This window comes from Quercus suber, unplaced genomic scaffold, assembly GCF_002906115.3.
Source record: "Quercus suber isolate HL8 unplaced genomic scaffold, Cork oak 2.0 scaffold_112, whole genome shotgun sequence".
Lineage (NCBI taxonomy): Eukaryota > Viridiplantae > Streptophyta > Magnoliopsida > Fagales > Fagaceae > Quercus > Quercus suber.
Genome location: NW_027069577.1, coordinates 206,199 through 227,022, shown reverse-complemented (window position 1 = coordinate 227,022; position 20,824 = coordinate 206,199). Strand labels below are relative to the sequence as shown.

The 20,824-nt window shown below is 32.5% G+C and overlaps 2 protein-coding genes across 2 annotated transcripts; one reads left to right on the top strand and one right to left on the bottom strand.

Annotated features, from left to right (window-relative positions):
- The first annotated feature begins 1,533 nt into the window (after nucleotides 1–1,533).
- On the top strand, nucleotides 1,534–4,001 carry LOC112024427 (receptor-like protein kinase At3g21340). Its single transcript, XM_065775451.1, has 3 exons — nucleotides 1,534–1,610; nucleotides 2,641–2,694; nucleotides 3,569–4,001. Exons 1-3 carry the CDS (start codon nucleotides 1,534–1,536, stop codon nucleotides 3,999–4,001), a joined length of 564 nt encoding a protein of 187 aa, XP_065631523.1.
- A 7,687-nt stretch (nucleotides 4,002–11,688) lies between these two features.
- LOC136068374 (probable LRR receptor-like serine/threonine-protein kinase At1g05700) lies at nucleotides 11,689–14,944 on the bottom strand. The gene is made up of 3 exons (XM_065775450.1): nucleotides 14,919–14,944; nucleotides 14,169–14,687; nucleotides 11,689–11,707 (listed from the first exon to the last, which is right to left on the bottom strand). Exons 1-3 carry the CDS (start codon nucleotides 14,942–14,944, stop codon nucleotides 11,689–11,691), a joined length of 564 nt encoding a protein of 187 aa, XP_065631522.1.
- Between the last annotated feature and the right edge of the window lie 5,880 nt (nucleotides 14,945–20,824).

Sequence of the window (20,824 nt, the reverse complement as noted above, 5' to 3'; positions counted from 1 at the left end):
TAGGCGAGTTGACACATGAGAGTCATTTTCAGTTGCAAAGGCTCTAGACAACCTAAAATCAGCTATCTTGGCATGCATGTGTTCATTTAATAAAATGTTGGAAGGCTTCAAATCTTTATGGATTATAGGTGGCTTGCAACCATTATGTAGATACTCCAACCCTGCAACTCCATTAGAAAACCATTGCAAACGATTTCAAACTAAAAAAGATATATATATATATATATATAGTAGATGAATAATCATGTAATCGATTTGTTTGCAAACCATGTGCTGCATCCATTGCAATATGAATTCTCTCGTTCCAAGTTAATACATTTGTGTTCGTCACTACAGCCAAAACATATCAATTTATCTTTTAGCTGAGTTGTTATAAAAATTAGCTCTAATTTCCCTATCATGTAAAGAAAATTAATAAAATTTGTAAGCTGTTAGTCAAACTAAACATTCCTAATCAGCTAATCCTAATTTTATGAAATAGTAATATCACTTCAGTTATATGAAGATTAGATTGGCTTAGCACCTCACCCTCCCCTTTGGTTGGTCTTTTGTTTTGAATCAATGTATCATGAACAGATTATTTGGGCCTCTAAGGGCCAAGACTTGGTTACAGTTTCATAGGCCGTGGTCACTATGTTGCATGATAATAGCAGGCACAATGGGATTGCCCACTGAGAAATACTTAACACTTACCTGGCATAAGCTGCACTTGTAAGGTGCCCTGGTCTTACTCAAAGCCAACTAAATGCAGTTATGGTGCTCTATTCAAGCCTTGCCCTATACTAAATCTTGCTTTTGATTTGATAGAAATAACTTATAAAGAGTCATATGATAAAGAGCCTTTGGACACAAATGGTAACCAATAAATAACTAAATACCTGATAAATGCTGTGTAAGGTTGAATTTATTCAATTATTTTGTTGGCTTATTCCATGCAAAATTTTCTTGTAATTCAACATTTAGAAACTCTGTATTTAGGTGGGAATCATGTAAGGATAGTGTGTGAGAGAGTGTGAAGAAAAGCTCAAGAATATGCACTCAAGAAGAGCCTCGTGACTAGATCTCGCGACTGGCGAGTTGCCAAAGGTGGCACACGTGTGAAGCATGCAGGGTGAGTTGAAGGGTCATGCCAGTTGTTGCACTATAGGACAAAACCTCCAGTCTGGCCAGGCAAACTCGCGACTCATTCCAGTCGCGAGCTCAAGTCGCTAGAATGCCCTGTTCGGTTGTAATTGACTCTTTGCATTCCTTTTACACCCTACTATAAATAACCTTATACCCATGAAATGTAGAGAGTCTCCAGAGAGAATTTTGAGAGAGAAACTCTAGAGAAAAACAAGATTGACTTCTCCACAATGTTCATCCTTTGATTTTCCAAATTTCTCTACTCTCACCCTCTCCATTGATATGTTCTTGAGAGATACATTAGCCAAATCCTTATCTCACTATACCCATATCTGTGAGAAGGCTTTTTGGTGCTTGGGAAGCAATTCAGAAGGGACCAATTCATTTTGGTTGATGCAATGGGCGATTATGGGATCCCGTAAGCTAGATAAGACAAGGTTCGGCGTAACCCTATTGGAGCAAGAAGCTTGGAGGGCGATGGAGAGGTTTTTCGCTGAGAACTTCGATTTTCTCTTCGATAACACATCGCTATGCTGTCTTTGTGTTTGCATCTCTCTTTCTTTAATCTTTGCCATTTAATTTCTACTGTGGTTGTAATTAAATTCGGTTTAGATTGTTTTACCAATTCCGTTTTAGCTTATTTTCATATTCCGCACATATATTGTTTGATTATAAGCTAGTATTGGTAATTTGTAAATTGGGAGTCTGAACGTTCATTAGTGTTTTACACACTTTCTGAACATTCATGCTGAAGCAGATTGCCATTAGCCATTAGCCATATACTCATATATGAGTGCTTTTTTGCACCCTCATCACAGTATCCAACAAGAGAAACCAAGTTTTTATGATGAACTATCATTAAAAGTTGTGCCTGTATTTCAAACCAATGCAACAATTTAATTGGATGAAAAACTTTTAGCTGCATGATACAATCACAGTTTCTATTTTAAATTAAATACTCAAAGTTGAAAAGATTGGCTGTAATGTCCAATCTAACCTCTACTTGAAATTCCTTATAGCCTTGGTTTGAAGAAGCAGAGAGCAACTTAACAGCAACTTGAGTTTCACCTTTCAGTTTACCAAGGTACACTTTTCCAAATCCCCCTCCTCCAATGAAGATTTTCACAATTGTAACATGCACAATCTATTAAAAAATGTTTGAGGGATGTGGGGAATATGTATAGTTTATGTTCTAAATTCCTCATGTTTGTGTCCTCAAATGGATTTCATCTCACACAGTATTTTGAAGGTTAAATCCAGAGTCTACTATCCCAGACAGTAAATGCAAATAAACTCATGGGCTTGGGCCACTGAATCCATCTGCAGTGACATTTTAGCCTTCTCCGGATAAAGCTAAAGGAAGTCCTATATAGCATGCTCATCTATATTTTTCACTTCAGGATGAGTTGTCCAATTTTATAAGGTCAGCATGGGCTCAAGTTTGTATGAGGTGATCTCCCTAAGTTTGTTGGCTATATCATTCTGAATATCATGAATTGAAGATGACTGGAACAGGTTCTTTTACAAAACAGCAAGGGATTGGGATGACATGGTTTTGGTTTATAGAGGGTAATAATATTTTCAAGTCTATAGAACAGTGAACTCCATGGAGGCTACAGTTGAAAATCTCTGACTCTGTGGCACAGTAGTTGGATTTTTATTTACCTATTTAATTTTTTGGCAATGCTAGGTGACTATAGGTATGGACCTGGTGTGTCGAAGCATATATAGGAACTTGGTGGAGTTGTGGCTGCATTTTTGTGTATCTGGAGATCTTACATGAGTACTGAAAGCTTGCTAACTTTCCCATGGATGTAATTATTACTGTTATTAATATTTTGTCTTTGGTCGAGCAAACAGGGTACCAATACAGACCCAGGATGATATGCATGTTTAAAAAAAAAAAAAAAGGGGGGGGGGGGTCATGCTAACAAGTGCCTTAAGGGCACTCATTAATAATCTATTTTAGGAAAGTTTTGATACTACTTTTATAGGAAATGAAAAATACTGTCAAAATATTAATTACTTTTTTTTTTCATTTCCCATAAAAACTTTTTTTAAATAGATTATTAACCAGTGCTCTAAGGGCACTCGTTAACATTTTCCTTAAAGAAAATCTGTACATAATAAGGATCACATTATTCAATTTTAAGTTCCCAATGCATTTCAAACCTATCAAATTTACGAATTTCTTTTAGTAGCACAAAATTTGTGAAATTTTGCGGTTTTTAATTACATACTATTATAATTTCGATGCTTGGCTCACATTCTACACTAGTGGAAGTCAAAAGCATAAGAGTGCCAACAACTATTATTTAAGGTTCAAGCAATTAACCATTTAATCACCAAGTACAACTAGGATATAATGGAAGTAATTACTAGAAAAATTACACCAACTTACGAGTTTCTGGCATTGATCTATCCACTTGTGTTTTATGTGCAGATTTCAATCATCTGGAAACTTTAATAAGAAAAGTGATGTATATAGCTTTGGGATTATTTTGTTTGAGCTAATCGCTGGCCGCATTGCAATAGTACGAGGCCTTGTGAAAAACAATCACATACTTGACTGGGTTAATCCTTTGATTGAAAGGGGTGATGTTCAAAACATTATTGATCCAAGATTAGAAGGAGAATTCGATAGTACTTCTACCTGGAAAGCTATAGAGATAGCCATGTCATGCATACCATCATATGCTATCCAAAGGCTAGACATGAGTTATGTGTTGGCAGAACCTAAAGAATGTTTAGCTCTGGAAATGGCTCATGAAAGAACTCAAAGGATGGCAACTGAGGGCAATTTAACAACTTCAAGCATTCCATATAAAATGACCCATTTGAAGTATGAATCAGATATTGTGCCCCAGAGTAGGTAGAATTTTATTTTTGGATATTTGATAGTTGGGTAGGGGCATTAGAACTTGGACATTTTCGTTGAAAACACTAGAAAGTATCAATTGAGTTATAAAGCTTGTGACCCATATTAGGTAGTCATCAAATAAAAGAGTAGTGGTCAGTTGTTCTTTGAATACTCTATGACAAGTTTGCATTTTTATTTGACCAACTTTCCTATATCCTTGTTTTGTTTCTTGTTCAATGAAAGTATGAGCATGTATTATAACTTGTTTCATATATTTTCTAATGGACAAGTAAATTATAATTATGCATAATTTATATTTTGCATGTGCTTAAGGGTTTAGTTTTGTTTAAGAAACATTGTTATGTAATTACAAGTGCATTATAATGCTCTAGAATGTCAACTACAATGGCTCTATATTTTGAACAGATCAAGTCCCTATCAAAGCCAATTTCAGACAGCAAATTTCCTTGTTTTATATTTTATAATCACCACTCTTTAAGCTCTCTTTATTTTATTTTAATATATCTTAAGTTGGGGAGGGGGTTCGAACCTTGGACCCGTTGCAAACATATAAGAAGCGTCAATTGAACTATAGATTATTGGCCACTACTCATTAAGGAGGTGTTTGGTATATGCACTTAAAAATATAAGTTTTGTTGTTTGAAATCATGTATGAAAATATGTGTGGATGAAAAAGTGTGTGAAAATACATGTAATGTTGTTTAAAAACTGAAAACGTATGTTTGAGTTGCCATACCAAATGGGGAAGCTTTTTGAGTAAAAAAAAGAGCACTTGCAACAATGGATACAAGCTGTAACCTGACAATAAATTTCGGCTCATAAATTTTTATCCTAGCCCAAAGTTTTTTGTTTTTGTTTTTGTTTTTTTCTTTTTTTGTGAGGCCTGGACCTGGACCATGCCCAGAGCAATTGATTACACTAAAGGTGCACCGATTGCAATAAAGGGTCTTTGTCCCAAAGGTTAGAGATGGGTACAGCCCTCCCCTTCCTTCTTCTTCTTCTTCTTCTTCTTCTTCTTCTTCTTAATGCATTTTCTTTAATCATAAATAATTAGCTGCCCACTATAGCTAGATGTCAAAATTAATAACATCTAGCACCTTTGATGGAGGGTGTTTTTTTTTTTTTTTTTTTAATTTGATGTTAAATTATAACATTTATAGCATTTGACACATTTACTAAGAATGCTCTAAGCTCTCATTATTTTATTTAAATATATCTTAAGTAGGGGAGCGAGTTTGAACCTTGGACCCATTGAAAACATAAAAGAAATATCAATTGAACTATAAATTATTGGCTACTACTCATTAAGCTTTTTGAGTAAAAAGAAGAGCACTTGCAACAATGAATATAGGCTGTAACCTGGCAATAAATTTCGGCCCATAAATTTTTAACCTAGCCCAAAGTTTTTCACTTTTTTTTTTTTCTTTTCTATGAGGCCAAGGGCTGGACCATGCCAAAGGTTAGAGATGGATACAAGAATAATTCTTATTCCTCATAAAGTGGTACAACTTGTACCACAACTCACCCACGTGGCGAGTTGTAAATGGTAGAGAGGTGGTGGTGGGTCCATGTCGGATCACATCTCTACCACCCTCAACTCATCATATGGACGAGTTGTGACACAAGTTATATCACTTTATATGACACTAGCATAACTCATGGATACAGCCCTCCTCTTCCTTTTGTTTTTGTTTGTTTTTTTTTTTTTTTTTTAACACATTATCTTTATTCATAATTAGTTTCTTATAAAAAAGAAAAAAAGAAAAAAAGAAAACACACACACACCCACAACATAGTCCCCAATGTTCTAAGACTAGAACACAACTTGAATACAATTTTTTTTTTTTAATATAAATTTGATATAATTTCAACCTAATGTTTATTGCATGGTATTTTTTTTTCTTTATCATGAAACCTAAGACACTAATTAGTTTTTAAAATAAATAGGGTTCAAATTCTAAATCTCTTATTGAAAAGAATAAATTTTATCAATTAAGCTAACATGAATAATAATGCTATGGACACAGTTTTTTTCATAATAAAATTTCACATTTGCTAAGATAATCAACTGAGTTGTGAAGAAAGAATAATGAGTTCACAAGTGTCAATTGAATCCACATCAATCACTTAAAAAATGGTGGAACACATTGTAAAAAAATGTCATGCCCGCAACATTGTTGTAACTTGAATGGATTCAACTCGAGGTAGAGCCCTATTGGGCTGGTGAACTTGTGGGCGGCCCATTTTTATTTGCCACTGTCACACAAATAGTAAATCGCAATCTCATTAATAAGGCAACTTGTGGGCAGAAATAAAGACTTGAGTTCAAAAGTGGCAATAAAGGGCCTCAAAAGTGGAAAAGTGAAAAAGATTATTGATAATTATATAATTAAAATCTAAAATGTTTATAGTATATTTTCAAACTAAATTTTTTGGCAAAGTAAAAAAAAAAAAATTACTTGTTGCTTTAGAAATGTTGAGGTGCACCGGACTTTTTTCTAGGGTGAAAGCCTAGCCTACCCACAACATAATAGATTCAACTGAAATAGTATGAGAAAGAATATTTTTCAATTTTCTTTTAGTAATTGATTTTTCAAATAATCATCCACAGTCAGAGGCAAAACTATAAAAAGATTATATATATTAGTAGAAAAAATTTGAAATTGTTGGGTTCAAAATTTTTATTTTTGATCCTCAAAATTGAAAGTTGACTCAAAAAAATCCAAAAATTTAGAGTGACCACCTAACCCATATCTAGGCTTGGTAGTTATAGCCGACTTCCAAAAAAAAAAATCAATTGTACTAGAACAAATTTCTGGAAAAAAAAAAAAAAAAAAAAAAAAAAAAAAAAAAAAAAAAAAAAATAGATGATTTTACAATTGAACTATAAAAAGATTATATATATATATATATATATATGTATGTATGTATGTATGTATGTATGTATGTTAGTAGAAAAAAACTCAAAATTGAAAGTTGACTCAAAAAAATCCAAAAATTTAGAGTGACCACCTAACCTATTTATAGGGTTGGTACTTGTAGCCACCTTCCAAAAAGAATCATTTGCACCAACAAAACAAGAAAAAATTTCTTATAAAAAAACTCCTCTTAAAGAGAATGCAAATGAATTGTGAGTTATGATATGTTGGTTATTTGCTTTCTCGAGATCCAAAGTTAACAGCTTGGAACTTTTAGGATTTCGGTCCTGTTATGTTGTTTAAACCACCTAAAGAATTGTGTTTGTGTGTGTGTGTGTGTGTTTTTTTTTTTTTCCATTAACAAGATGATTTTACAATTGAACATCATTATCGATTTGATATTTTTTCTGTTCCAGTATATTCTCAATTATAAGAATTAAATCATCGATTTATTCGGCATGTAATAGAGTTGTCCTTAATTCAGCTTTGAATTCTCAAGAAACATTCGAATCATTTTATAATTGATGATATTTATTTGTTTATAAAAACTTTTACGTGTAAAATATTACAAATCATGAGAAACTACTGTTAAAAATGGAATTTCAATATTTCATTATTATAAGCACAATGTAATTTAACATTTAGATTTTAAAAATTTGTTAATATATTTTTGAATTGTGCCTTACAAACTAATATGTTGACTTTCTAACAAAAAATAAAATTATAATTGAAAATTTTATTTATTATGTTGATGTAATGCCAATCAATGTTATGCTTGTTGCCATAGATGGAAACATCATTCATTTAATTGAAAGCTTTGGGGCTCAAACTATGGTCTTAAATGGTTTAATCCCTATTGCCAATGGATAGGAACAAAGGACCCATACATAACAAGATTGGATCCGAGTATAATAAATGAAGCATGTATTGAGTGTACGAAGTGTGGTTATCCCCTTGGACTTGATTCATCAACATTCAGGTCATATATATCTAAAATTTTCCTAAACTTTGTTCTTTTTTTAAAAAATTTTTTTTACACCAATGCCTCTTTAGGTATAAGGGGAAGGGATGATTTGAATCCTAAATATCTTATTTCAATATATCAAAGTGTGTCAATCAATTGATTCACAAAGATCTTTGCAAGAATGATTTTTATTACTATTTTCTAAGTTAGTTAAAGAAGAAGTTAAAAGAAAATTTTGGGAAGAGTAATTTTTTTTTTTAATTATTAAAAAAGGGTTTTTTTTTCTTTATTATTTTATTTTAATCTTCCTATGCTATATCCATAGCCACAAAGATCAAAATTAGTAGTTATAGAAAAGGGATTCAAATGCTAGATAACTTTACTTAGAAATGCTAAGAGATATTAGTTGAACTACAAAGCTCTTGGTAACTTGTTATTAATATTTTAAATTGGTATTTTTCCTTTTGACTCTTTTCTCTTTGGGTTGCCCAAGGCCTAATTAAACAAGTTTATATGCAATAAGACATAAGTATAGCTATGGAAGCTATACATATAAACCACAAAGGCAGCTATGGAAGCTTTGATCTGAAACAATTGTAGCTATGATTGGTCCATCTGTGACCATGGTTGAAAGTCCATCTCAGCAGAAAGAACAACAAAAAATAATAATTATAGTCCCTCATCACAAATTACTTTAACTCCTCTTCTTTCAAGGTTCAAGTTCTTCAAATTCTTGATGTGGCCAAGTTTTGATCTACATTAATTTCACATTCCAAAATTACTGAGCTTGAGAATTCACATTGATTCTCTTTGATTTTCCACGTCTTCAACAACTCTTGAGGTCAAAATTTTGCCAACTATCATTGAAAAAATTACATAGATATTCAATCTTACCAATATTGCATAATTTCACATCTTTCATATAAATATCCTGTTAATTAGGGCCACCCATACCCTACACTTCAAACTAGTAGTGACCAATCAGCTGGTTTTGTAACTGCAACCACCGAAATAACTCTACCATATGCAACTTTGTTAAGTCAATATGCCATGTTTAATTGTTAAGTCAAGTTTGGACCAATGTTTTAGGTGTGGTTTAGTCACTCATGAAACATCCACATGTCCATCCCTTCCTCACATGCATCCCGATGACTATACCCCTTCTCAACCTTCTATCTCCCCACCTCCCCAACTATCCAAATGCTATCATTTTGGAAAAATTACACTTTACTACTAAAACTATACCATAAATTACACTTTGTATCTTAAATTTTTTAAATGCATATTTTACATCCTAAATTATGACTTTTGTTACACTTTGCACATCGACATTAAGTTTGCCATTAACTTTGATGTAAATCCAAAGTTTAGAGTATAAAGTGTAATCAAGAATATAGCTTAAGGTAATAAAGTGTAATTCCTTTTTTGTTTTTAAAGGATTGAGAAGAGAGACAATTGGTAGTTTCATATAATGTCATACTTTTCCATCCAAGTTAATGGCAAACTTAACATCGGGGTACAAAGTGTAACAAATGTCATAATTTAAAGTGCAAAATATACATATGAAAAGTTTGGGGTACAATGTTTAGCCTTCTAGCTTCAACCTCAATATCTTCTAATTACCAATTAAATTATTGATTAACATTGAATGATGAATGGTTTTTTTTTTTTCTAAATGTCCTTTTTTTTTTCTCAATTAACTTCTTTCTCACTTGATTTTTTATAATTTTTTTTCAAATTTGGGGTATATTTTTCCATTTGAGGCTTCTATGTTCCCAAATTTGAGGTATATTTTCAAGTTTGAGATATAATTTTATAAATGAAAGTTTTTAATCATATAATTATTGAAATTACAACAAATATTATTGATTTTCATTTTTCCTATGAGTCAAATAACATAAAATATATTTTTTAACCTATTCCAAAATCGCAATTAAACCAAACACAAGCAAAACGAGTCAAATCTTTAACCCCCCCCACCCCCCACCCCAAAAAAAAAAAAAAAAAAAAAGCTTTTTTGGGAAAACGTTTTTCGTCAAACAAACGTGTACACAATATGACCAAAACCAAACAAACGGGCTCAAAATTTCATTGATGCATATGTCGTGTTGACTGTTGACTTACCCGAAAGGGTCAAAAGTCTTTTCCTTACGTCCACACCCAAAGGTCCGTTCACGGAACTTGCCTTACATTTCATTTCAGCCAATGACCTAAATCATGTACAGCAGCAGTACAGGTAACATTTTAAAAGACACTTGTTGTGTGAGGGTTGGCCTTGATTTTGGTCTACCTACTTTATTGGCACTCTTCAAAAGTACCAAATTTTTTAGGTAGATTATATCAGTCTGCCGTGCCTTACACGAGGGACTGACCAAATCAAACTTTAAATACGTTTATCTGAATGTTCATATTCATCTCTAGAAAGAAAAGCTTGATTTATAATTGAATAATAATTTTCTTTTGGATAAAGTTAGTTAGGAGGAAAGTTTCTTTGACCTACTACCATGACTTACAAAACTATTCACTTGTACTTATATGACATGCTTAACAATGATATGACTTGTTTAAAGGTATATTTGAGATCCGTTTATTTTGCTGAAACTAAAATTTTTTTGTTGAATCCATAAATGGAATCCATGAATAGTACCAAAAAGTGCAATGAGGCTTATGAATAGTAACAAAAATAAGTTAAATAGTAAAATAAACTGACTTTTTAAGCTATAGTCAAACGCACACCAAATAATATAAATACGCATAAATAACCTTATGAACCACTACGTAATGTGTTTGGAGGAAAAATTGGTTCAATTTCTTTTGTGTGTTATTAACAGTCATGGTTGCTCTATTAGCACAGGTTATGGATATTAAATGTTGAGTTACGAGTTGCAATGCACTTCTACAAAAGGAAAAGGCAAAAAAATCAAAAACATGCACACACCCCCCCCCCCCTTCCACCAATTGGTTTCTTGTTAAANACAATTGTGGCAATGGTATTGCCGAAAAACCATTGCCAGAAAACCAAAAAAAAAAAAAAAAAAAAAAAAAAAATTCCCCCAAAAAAAAAAAAAAAACCTACTATCGATACAAAGCAAATCCTCTACATTTTTAGGGTAATTCCACCATGGGGTTCCCAAAAATTGTCCATTATTCCATCCATATTGAAATGACCAAGTCATCAACATTTAAATAGATGCTGACATTCTATATTTTATTATTTATTTAAACTATGATGATAATAGGATAATTTATTTTACTTGTTTGAAAATGAATGTATAAGATTTTATAAATCCCACGGTAAAGCTACCCTAAAAATTTTACATCTTAATCCCTTATTAATGATTCACAATTGGTCATGCTCTATAGTAAATATAAACAATTGAAGGTGGTTTTTTTTTCCTTAATATTTAAAAATAAATAAATAAAGGGAAAAATTAATTTTAACCCTATTCTTAAAAAAGTAACAAATTAACTTCAATCCATTTTAGTAGAATGACATTGTCTTAGAGTTTAATATAGACTAAAGGTTTAATTTATTACTTATTGAAATTCCAAATTTTAATAAGATTTAATTTGTTACGTCACTAAATTAATACAGATAAGGAATCAACATTGTGTCATGTGGCTAGAGGTAAAGTTTTCTGCTATAAGCTTCAGTTAACTTAATTGGTAAGATTTATTATTTTCAAATAAGGGGTCTTACTTTGAATTACCTCACATAAACAAATAAATAAATAAAAAGACCCTCACTAATTTCTTGACCTAATGGTAAGGAGCAATCATCATGAAATGAGTCACAAGTTTCAATTCCTCTTGCCCCACCTACAACAACAAGAATAAATTAAATGAAAATTTTATTTAATAATGGAAAAAGTTTTTTCTCCAAACACCCATTACATAGCGATTTATAAGATCATTCATGTGCATGATTCACTAAATCACATGACTATTTTAAGTAGATTATGGAAACTCTATCCTTTAATAGTAGTGGTAACTTATAACAAAGAATATATGAGTCAAATTTTGGCTTCCCTCTCCCACAGTGAGATATGTGGGGTTCATATATGTCTATGCGGTCTTATGTTACTACTCACTCTTCTAAATAAACGAGAGCAAGTCATTTGCTAGTTCCATATATATATATATATATATTTATATGCCTCGCACTCTCGTCTATATAACAAATACTAGCATGAACAAAAGTTTGCTGCGAAAGACCAAAATGAATAGCGCATCAAATCTAAAAGCGCGGCTCCTCTTTGTTTTAGCCATAACTTTTGTTGGCAACTCAAGACTAGCTGCAGGAAATAATCAGAACGCTGGAAGAAAACTCGATGAAATTTCCGGTGAGTACTTCTTCGAATTTTGGTCAACCAACATTTCTTTCTTCTTCTTCTTTGGTGCTTGCCAAGTTGTTATGCATTTATGCATGCTTTCTTGTACTCGATCTTAGTCTCTTAGAATGGAGTGAGTAATTCATGTGTTGTAGAGAAGTTTGCTGTGCTAGCTTTCTTAGTTAATACAGCCTTCTTTTTTTACTCGAGCTTTGTTCTTTTTAGAAACTGTATTCCTATGATCAAAATAACTCTTTTTTTTTTTTTTTTTGGTTCTTTGTTCTTATTTTACTCGAGCTTTGTTCCCTCTTAACCTCAAGTTGACTTGAAAGTCTCAAGCATAAATGACTCCGCTTGTCTTTTTGCCTTCTTTTATACAAAATCAATTAAGAGAATGTAACCGTGTTTGCGAATATTACCAATAGATTTGGACGTGAGTGTTAATTAAATACTTGAATTTTTTAACTGGTTTATGACAAGTCGTACATATTCTGTTAGAACCTTTTGTTTTTAAGTATATTGACTTTAATAAGGAAGTCAAGTAAAAGAAGTGAATATTACTACATTTTTTTTTATTTGGATAAAACTTATAAAAAGTTTTCTTCAAATAAAATACTACCAAGTCATATATATATATATATATATAATTCGACAATTTGGAGCTTGGGAATTTGAATCTTGAAGTTTTCCTTAGAAACAACAAGAGGTGCAATTGAGTAATACTACAGTATAGTCACAAACTTTTTTATAATATTTTTACAAACTATTAATATGATAAATTCTTACTATTTCTAATCTGGCTAACATCATATTTTTACTTACTAATAATTATTTGGAAAATACTAAAATCATATTAGCAGTTTGTAAAAATGTTATAAAATAATTTGTATCTGTAGCATTACTCAGTTTAAGTTGAGCTTAATTGGTGCCTTGTCATTAGAGGTGGCAATTCGTGTTCGTGTGTCGGGTTCGTGTCATGTCAACTCATGAGTATTTGACAATATAGTCAACACTAGCCCGACATGTTTATTAAACGGGTCAAGATTCATCAACCTTAACACGACCCATTTATTAAACAAATCAGTTGTGTTGACCTATTTATCAGATTTTATCAAAATGAAAAAAAAAATTATGAAAAAACAAACAAATAAATATTTTTAATATAAAATTCAAAATTAACGAGTAATTGCATCACAAATAATCATTTAAAACTAAAGCATATCACAATATCACAAATAATCAATTACAATATGTCAAAGAAAATAAACCATAACAACTAATAAGTTTATAGACCTAGAGTTTAAAGAGTATATTGGTAAAATGAAATTTAATTAAACGGGTCAGATGGGTCAAACATGTTTTATATGTTTAACACTAACCCAACCCGTTTATAAAATGGGTCAGCTGTGTCAACCCGAATATGACACAAACCCGTTTAACGTCAACCCATAACCTACTAATTTCATGTCATGTCGGGTTCACGGGTCATGTCTAATTTTGCCACCCTACTTGTCATACTTTTTTAAGAAAGCTAAATCCACACAATCACACACTCCCTAATCAAAATATTTTTTTTTTAAATTAAAAGTATATATATATATATATTTTTTTGTGTGTAATTGCCGATTTCTCTTTTGGGTATTCTACATTCTTATTATTTTATATTGGAGATCTTTCAACGGTAGTAATATTTTCAAAGTTAATATCGTATCTTGTATGGGAGCTTTGTCTCTGGAGGTTTTTTCCCTTAACATTCTTAACATCTGAAGTATTCTTCATGATATGCAATGGAATGAGTTATAGCCACCACGTTATTGAAGATGAATATTCAGTGATAGAAAAAACTTCTTTTGTAAAAGGAAAAGAAAAATAGAGATGAAGCAAATATGAGATCCAGGAAATTTTTGAACTAATTTATTTTTTAGCTTAGGAAGGTATAAAAGACTCACCTGACGTCCGAGTCAGAACGGTCCCTGCCAACGTCATATCCCATCATTTTTGTCAGTGCCCTTCCCTGAGTTGGATAAATGGAATTGTCCAAAAGCCGTAGTTCCAATGCTGAAATGAAGGGTACCCCACGGCCCGTGTTTATTAGACATACGTCTATGTAATCCATCAAGGGAACATGGATAATGTCATAATGAACACCATATGGAACAGAATTTGTTAAATCCACTGTTTTCCATTCATTAACCCCAAGATGTAGGTCGAATTCTGGTGTCTGGTTTTTACCATCGTAATTCCCATAAAAGAATCTTGCCCTGATCAAATAATTATTGTTTTTACCTTGCTCTGGTCTCAGGGTGTAACAATTCCTTGTTCCTTGGGGAAAACTTCTCAAGTTCTTAGCATGTTGTCGAATATTTTCGGGTGAATCAGGGGATACCGTCTTAACTATGCCAGTGTCTATCAATCCTTTATCTGATATGTAAGGGATTTTGGTATCCTCATCAATGTAATCTTCATTGCTGCCACAATCAATGCTAATGAAACCTTGAAATTTTGCAAAAGAAAGGGAGTTAATTAGACATAAGCAATCTATATAGTCTCCACAAATAAGGTACCAATGAGTTTCAGAACACCCTATGTTCTTCAGTGATAAAATAAGTTTGGCACCAAAATTCCTAAGAAATTTTTTTTCAAATAGCTTAAGCTCCAAGCTTGGGTGAGTCAATGTTGTTGCAAGTTGCAACACCTACCTTTTTGTGGCCTTGGGAACTCCCATGCTAAGACAAAACTGTATATGTATGTGAAAGCCAAAACGTTGGTTTTGGTTTGTTTAAAGTTTCAGATTATTCAGATGTTAACCTTTTTTTTTTTTTAATACCAAAATTGTAGCGTTTAGTGTTTACTAATTAAAACCTACCAGCCTATTACACAAGTGAATAGGAATTAATTATTCATTTGATAGAACAACTTCCTAAACCGCCTCGTTGTGTTTAACAAACGGATTGAGGTACATAGTCACTCTCTAGTCAAAGAGACATACAATTGAACAGACAAGTTGAACATGCACATGGGCAGCTATTCTAATGAAAAGAATCAAAAGATAGTGAATGAACCTCTGAAATAAATCTTAAGTGCACAATGCTGTGCTGTGCCTAGGGGCCGTTGTATGCATGCTAACAAATTAACAAATAATAACATTAAAATATCCTAGATGACTTTAAAAACAGTTCTGAACATGGAAATATGTTAGAAAAAATTTGCTATTCAGAACATTTTGGAAATTGCAATGCTTTTCCTCTGGACAAAAAACATTACAATATTGATTGTGCAATATCTTGAACAGAAACGTTTGTTTTGATAAGGTTTCTTACAAATGTAAGAAACATGACTTTAATAGTCGAGAAAGTATACCATGTTTCAGAAATACCAAATCAACATCTATTTTGGTATTTCTTACCCAATAAATGAGTGACACCTATTTCAAAAAACCACATCAGATTAATTACTCCAATAAATGATTAATTTATCTTCCCGATAGTATAGAAGATTGTGATTAATTTATTGGAGTAGTCTGATGTGATTTTTTGAAACAGATATCACTCATTTATTGAGTAGAAAATACCAAAACAAATGTTGAGTTGGTATTACCGAAACATGGTATACTTTCTTCGATAGTCGGTACAATAATAAGTACACATCTTTCTAGGGGGGGGAGAGCTTTATCCCATATTTTTTTTTTTTTTAAGTCCTGTTAATGAATACCTTTATGACATTTGTTAATGGACAATTAAAAAAAAATTAATATCACTTTTATGAAAAATCTAAAAAACTATTAAAAAATCAATTATATTTTTCTTTTCCTATAAAAATTTCTAAAATACTTCATAAACCAATACTCAAGCATCCATTAACTTCTCAAAAAAAAAAAAAAAAAACCTTTAAAAAGAGCATGTGTGTGCCAATTTTAAAAGGTCTCTTGGAAGTAGGGTTGCTGTTATGAAACACATTTGGAACCTTTTGGCTAAAGTTGGTTCTCTTTGGGTTGCATTGGTCCATGTGGTTCTTTTGAAGGGTAAAGTACTTTTGGAATATTAAAATTCCACAACAAAACACTTGGAGTTGGAGAAATTTGCTCAAATAAAGGAATGAGGTAGGCAATTTTTAAGTTTGAAGTAGGAGATGGTACTAAAAACATCATCCTTTGACTGAATTGGGGGCATCTAGAGTGTGTTGACCAATGGGCAATGGGCTTGGTCCCAACTTGATGAATTTTAAATAAAGTCTAAGAAATAAAATTTTAATCATAAAATGAATTCTCTATTTTAACTGAAATGGATAAAATCCTGTTCTCCCATTTTTCACAATGAGTTCATGAAATTGAAATAAAAATATAGTAACAAGTCATTCTTGGAATTGGGCCATATGTTTGGGCCGATAGGTACCCATGTTGACAGCCCAATATCAGGAAATCTTAACCCACTACAACGCTTCTCCAAAAGAACTAAAAGAAAATCCTGCATTCAAAATAAATCCTCACCAAAACTAAACTTGAAGATGCCAGAAAATTTTGTACACATAAACCTATACAAAAACTTTGATCGAATGTGCAACTTCTTCGCTCTAGTCAGGAAGTTTTTAGATGGCGTCATGGCGGAAATTCCTTGTCTCTTTTTTTTTTTTTTTTTTTTTTTTTTTTAGGATTTATTATAAGAGATTTGGAAACAGGTTTTTTTTATTTTTTTTATTTTATTTTATTTTTTTTTCAGTTATCAAACAAGTTTTTAGGTTTAGAAAATAGAAAATAGAAAATAGTTTTTAAGACTAAAAAACTGGAAAAAAAAAAAAAAAATAGTTACCAAATACACCTCCTCTCTTATCTTCTCCCTCCCCGTCCTCTACTTTTTCTCCCTCTTTTCTCTCTCTATTTTTCTCATATGCCTTGACCTCCCTTAACACACCTCCTCCTCTGACCCACATGACTTACTAGAGATGCATGTTAAATTTAGTTTAGAAATTCAGAAGTATAATGTAGTTTTAGATATCAATCTAAAACCCAAGAAGGCCAAAATTTGTTAACTTTTTTACTAGTTATGGTCCTTTTAGATTGAGGGAGAGAAAGAGGGAGTAGAGTAGAGTAGATTTAGCAAAATTAGTTTATTTTTAGCCAACTTTGCTCTACTTCCCTATACTCTCCCTCCTTCTTCCCTCTATCCAAATAGGTCATTAGAGTCCTCTGTCACTTGGCAATGGAATTAGGACGTTCTGGTATGAATGTCAATTTGACCAAAGTTCAGCTAATTGAAGCTCATTACGAATTGGATTGACGTTACCTTCCATAATGATTTCATATTGCATTTGTTTTAATTTCGATTTTGATCTCATATTGTGGTTGGGATTGTTCTTATCAAAATTTAAGCTAAAGTTATTTGTTTGATTATGCTTGATTACTACACACAATATTTTATTCATTTAGTTTGATTTACGGGTGGGGGAGATTCTGTCATAGTTTATTCAAACACAATCCTTGATTCCTGCTCCATAGAACCTAATTCCATGAACACATAAATCTGATTTCACGAAGTCATAATTTGGACCAAACCCGTTGTTGAGGCTGTTTTGTGCAAGACCACATGTCAACCACTAGTGGGGTGGCCTTGCTAGACTCGACTTTCTTTTAGGAGTCCAGCCCAAAACTCAAATTCGGGCATACAAAAACAATTAAAGCCTAAAGTCTAAGAAACAAAATAATGGTGGAGTTTCATTATTTATTTAGTATTGATTAAGTGATGTGTTGAAGATCATAATAATGAATTGATTAAGTGATAGGTTGAAGATCATAATAATGAATATCAGTTGATGAGATAATGAGATGATATATGTCCAATATTAGAGAAGGGTCTATAAAGTAGCATAAGTAAACAGGAGGATAGTGTAAGTCTAGCAAAAAAATGCAAATAGTATAATAAGTGTTTGGCAATAGGCTGAAAGAGAATAATGAATATCCAACAATGATATGAAGCAAAGTAATGTATGTCTAGCAATAAAGGATTAGTAAAGTACTTTATGTATTCAATAGTGAAGTATTAATGAAGCAATACTCATCAAATAGCAAGATAGTACTAAAGTAACTTGCATTCAGCGATATAGTAATATTCAATAATGTAAACTTAAAGATAGAGAAATAGTGATTTATCTTGTATAGCTTATGGCTTTAGCAATAAGTTATGATAGAATTCCAACAATGAATAAGAACATGACTCCAACAGTGGAGAAGCAGTATTCCATAATGACTTTAGATTGGAGGGGAAATATTGGGATGAGAGAGAGAGAGAGAGAGTGTGTGTGTGTGTAACAATGAAGGATCAATATAGCAATATTCATGAGACGGAGTTAGTCAAGCTTTTCCACTTATCATGCACTTAGATGACTTTCCCTTGATAATGCTCTTTAATACTTAATAAAGTAGGAATGATATTGAAATTCTTGAGAAGGACTTTAGTAAGAGAACTTTTTCCCTTCCATGAAAAGGGTGTTTGTAAGAGAATTTTATGCCTTTCATGAGAAGGGATTTTGTAGTAGAGTTTGATGCCTTCTATGAGAAAGGCTTTAGTGTTAGAAATTGATGCCTTCCATGAGAATGACTTTAATATAATTCTCTTGGAGGAGTATTGGACATCTTTTGAGTGTTATAAAGATTATGAGAAGTAGGCAGAATATGTAAAATATTGTGAAGTATAAAAATAATAAGAATAGGTATTATTTGAAATATGGAGTTTGTAAGATGTATGGAAGAATGAGAACTGTGGAGATTAAAGATTGTGAAGATAGCAGATTAAAGTTGTGAAACAGATTGTCCTTATGGTGATATGTGGTGTTGTGTTAATTAAGATGATAGGTTATGTTGCCTTCCACGAGAACTCATGAGCCTTGAATTATTGAAGGAGAGATATGAGTTTGAACCCAATCTATATGATGAGAGAGTGATGTTGATAATGTCGTGGGCCATGAGTTCAATTGATGAAGTATGAAATCCGGGCTTTAAGCCCATTTTGTGAAGTAGATAATAACGTGGGCCATAAGCCTATTAGGTACGAGGACTGTGAGTCCTCCTCATGAAGTAAAAATCTTATGAATTTAGAAGCTTAATTCTACGTAGTTGAATAGAATATGGCTCCTTTTGAGCTTCAAAAGAATTTTACCCAAAACTTATGATAATGCTTCTTTTTTTTTTTTTTTTAAGAAACATAAACTTATGATAATGATGACAAGGGATTGTTGCCAAATAAAATATTGGCATGTGGCAAAAAAAAAAAGGAGTCCCTAACACTCGTTGGACTCATTTCTCTAAATCCTCCACACACACACACACAACAAAACAAGACAAACAAACAAACAAAGTTCAAAAGTTTTGAATCAAACCCCATTTCTATGGTAACCAAATCTCACAAGATTATGAATCATAATTGAAAAAAATTTATTTAAAAAAAAAAATCAACCAATTGCAGCAAATTCCATTTGACCCATTACGCCGGATTTTAAAAGGTAATATCTATCACAAACACTCAGATTCAAAAAACCATGCCTATGCACAAAACCAAAATAAAAGAATGTCCATTGGACGCTTCTAATCTAATTTCATCTTATTTTGGTTTAATTTTATTAATTAATATTTCCCCATTTATTCATATAAACTTAGAGCACTATTCAGTATGAAAGTTTTGATGGCAGCCAATCATTCTATTTGGATTTGAGTGAGAGTTGAGAAGAGTGGTCAACTAGGTTTATGGCTAACGCAATCAAGTTGTCAGCAGGAGTCGTAAATAGGGTGGAGGAGGGGAAGGAGGAAGAGGAGAGCTTAGAGAGAGAAGCATAAGGCTTTCTAGATGATTAGAAAGACAATAATGTGCAACTATGTGAAGAGTATTGATATAGAGAATATAATTAGTTACTCCTGGAGTATAATGTAATAGTGCTCCCTCGTCTCACATTAATAGTGGACCTCACCAAAAATTTAATGAGTGAACCCCTTACCATGAATATGAGAGGGCCAAACCCTTCTCATCTCAGTCCTAAACCCTTCTCTCTCAAATCTTTGGCTCCCTCTCTTTCTCTCTCTCTCACCCACACCCACAGCGGCTCCCTCTCTCTCACCAATAACCACGGTGGCTGAAGACTCCAACTTTCATGACTGAAACCCATTTTTTCCACTACCATCTTCCACTCTCTTCTCAAATTAGTGCCATGGCGATGTTCATGCCAACCATGAGAAGCTTTTCAAGCATGGGAACAATACGAGACGTGGGACCTAAAATGCAAATAATCTTGGCCTTTAGGATACAACCATCGTTTGGGAGCTCCTCCAATATCCCCTCTATGTCTATGTTCTGATCGCAAAAGACTATTGCAAATTAGTTTGGGAGAAACTGAGAAAGAGAAGAAATAGAAATAGAGGTTTACTTACCTGCTTAGCTTAGCTCGTGCGGTGCGTGCTTACTAGCTTAGCTCGTGCGGTGCGTGCTTACTTTCCTCTTCTTCTTTTACTTCTTACTTACTTATTGTGGGCAAGTAAGTAACAGAGAGATTTGGTATTTTTTGATTTAGGGTTTGTCTCAAAATGACTCTAATATGGTGATTTTGTTAGTGTATGCATATGAAT

Coding starts and splice junctions, on each gene's coding strand:
- LOC112024427 (XM_065775451.1), top strand. CDS start 1,534: ATGGGATCCCGTAAGCTAGATAAGACAAGGTTCGGCGTAACCCTATTG. Junction 1,611..2,640: donor GCTTGGAGGGCGATGGAGAG/GTTTTTCGCTGA, acceptor TGACTGGAACAG/GTTCTTTTACAAAACAGCAA. Junction 2,695..3,568: donor ATGGTTTTGGTTTATAGAGG/GTAATAATATTT, acceptor TTTTATGTGCAG/ATTTCAATCATCTGGAAACT.
- LOC136068374 (XM_065775450.1), bottom strand. CDS start 14,944: ATGGGAGTTCCCAAGGCCACAAAAAG. Junction 14,688..14,918: donor GTTCCCAAGGCCACAAAAAG/GTAGGTGTTGCA, acceptor TGATTGTGGCAG/CAATGAAGATTACATTGATG.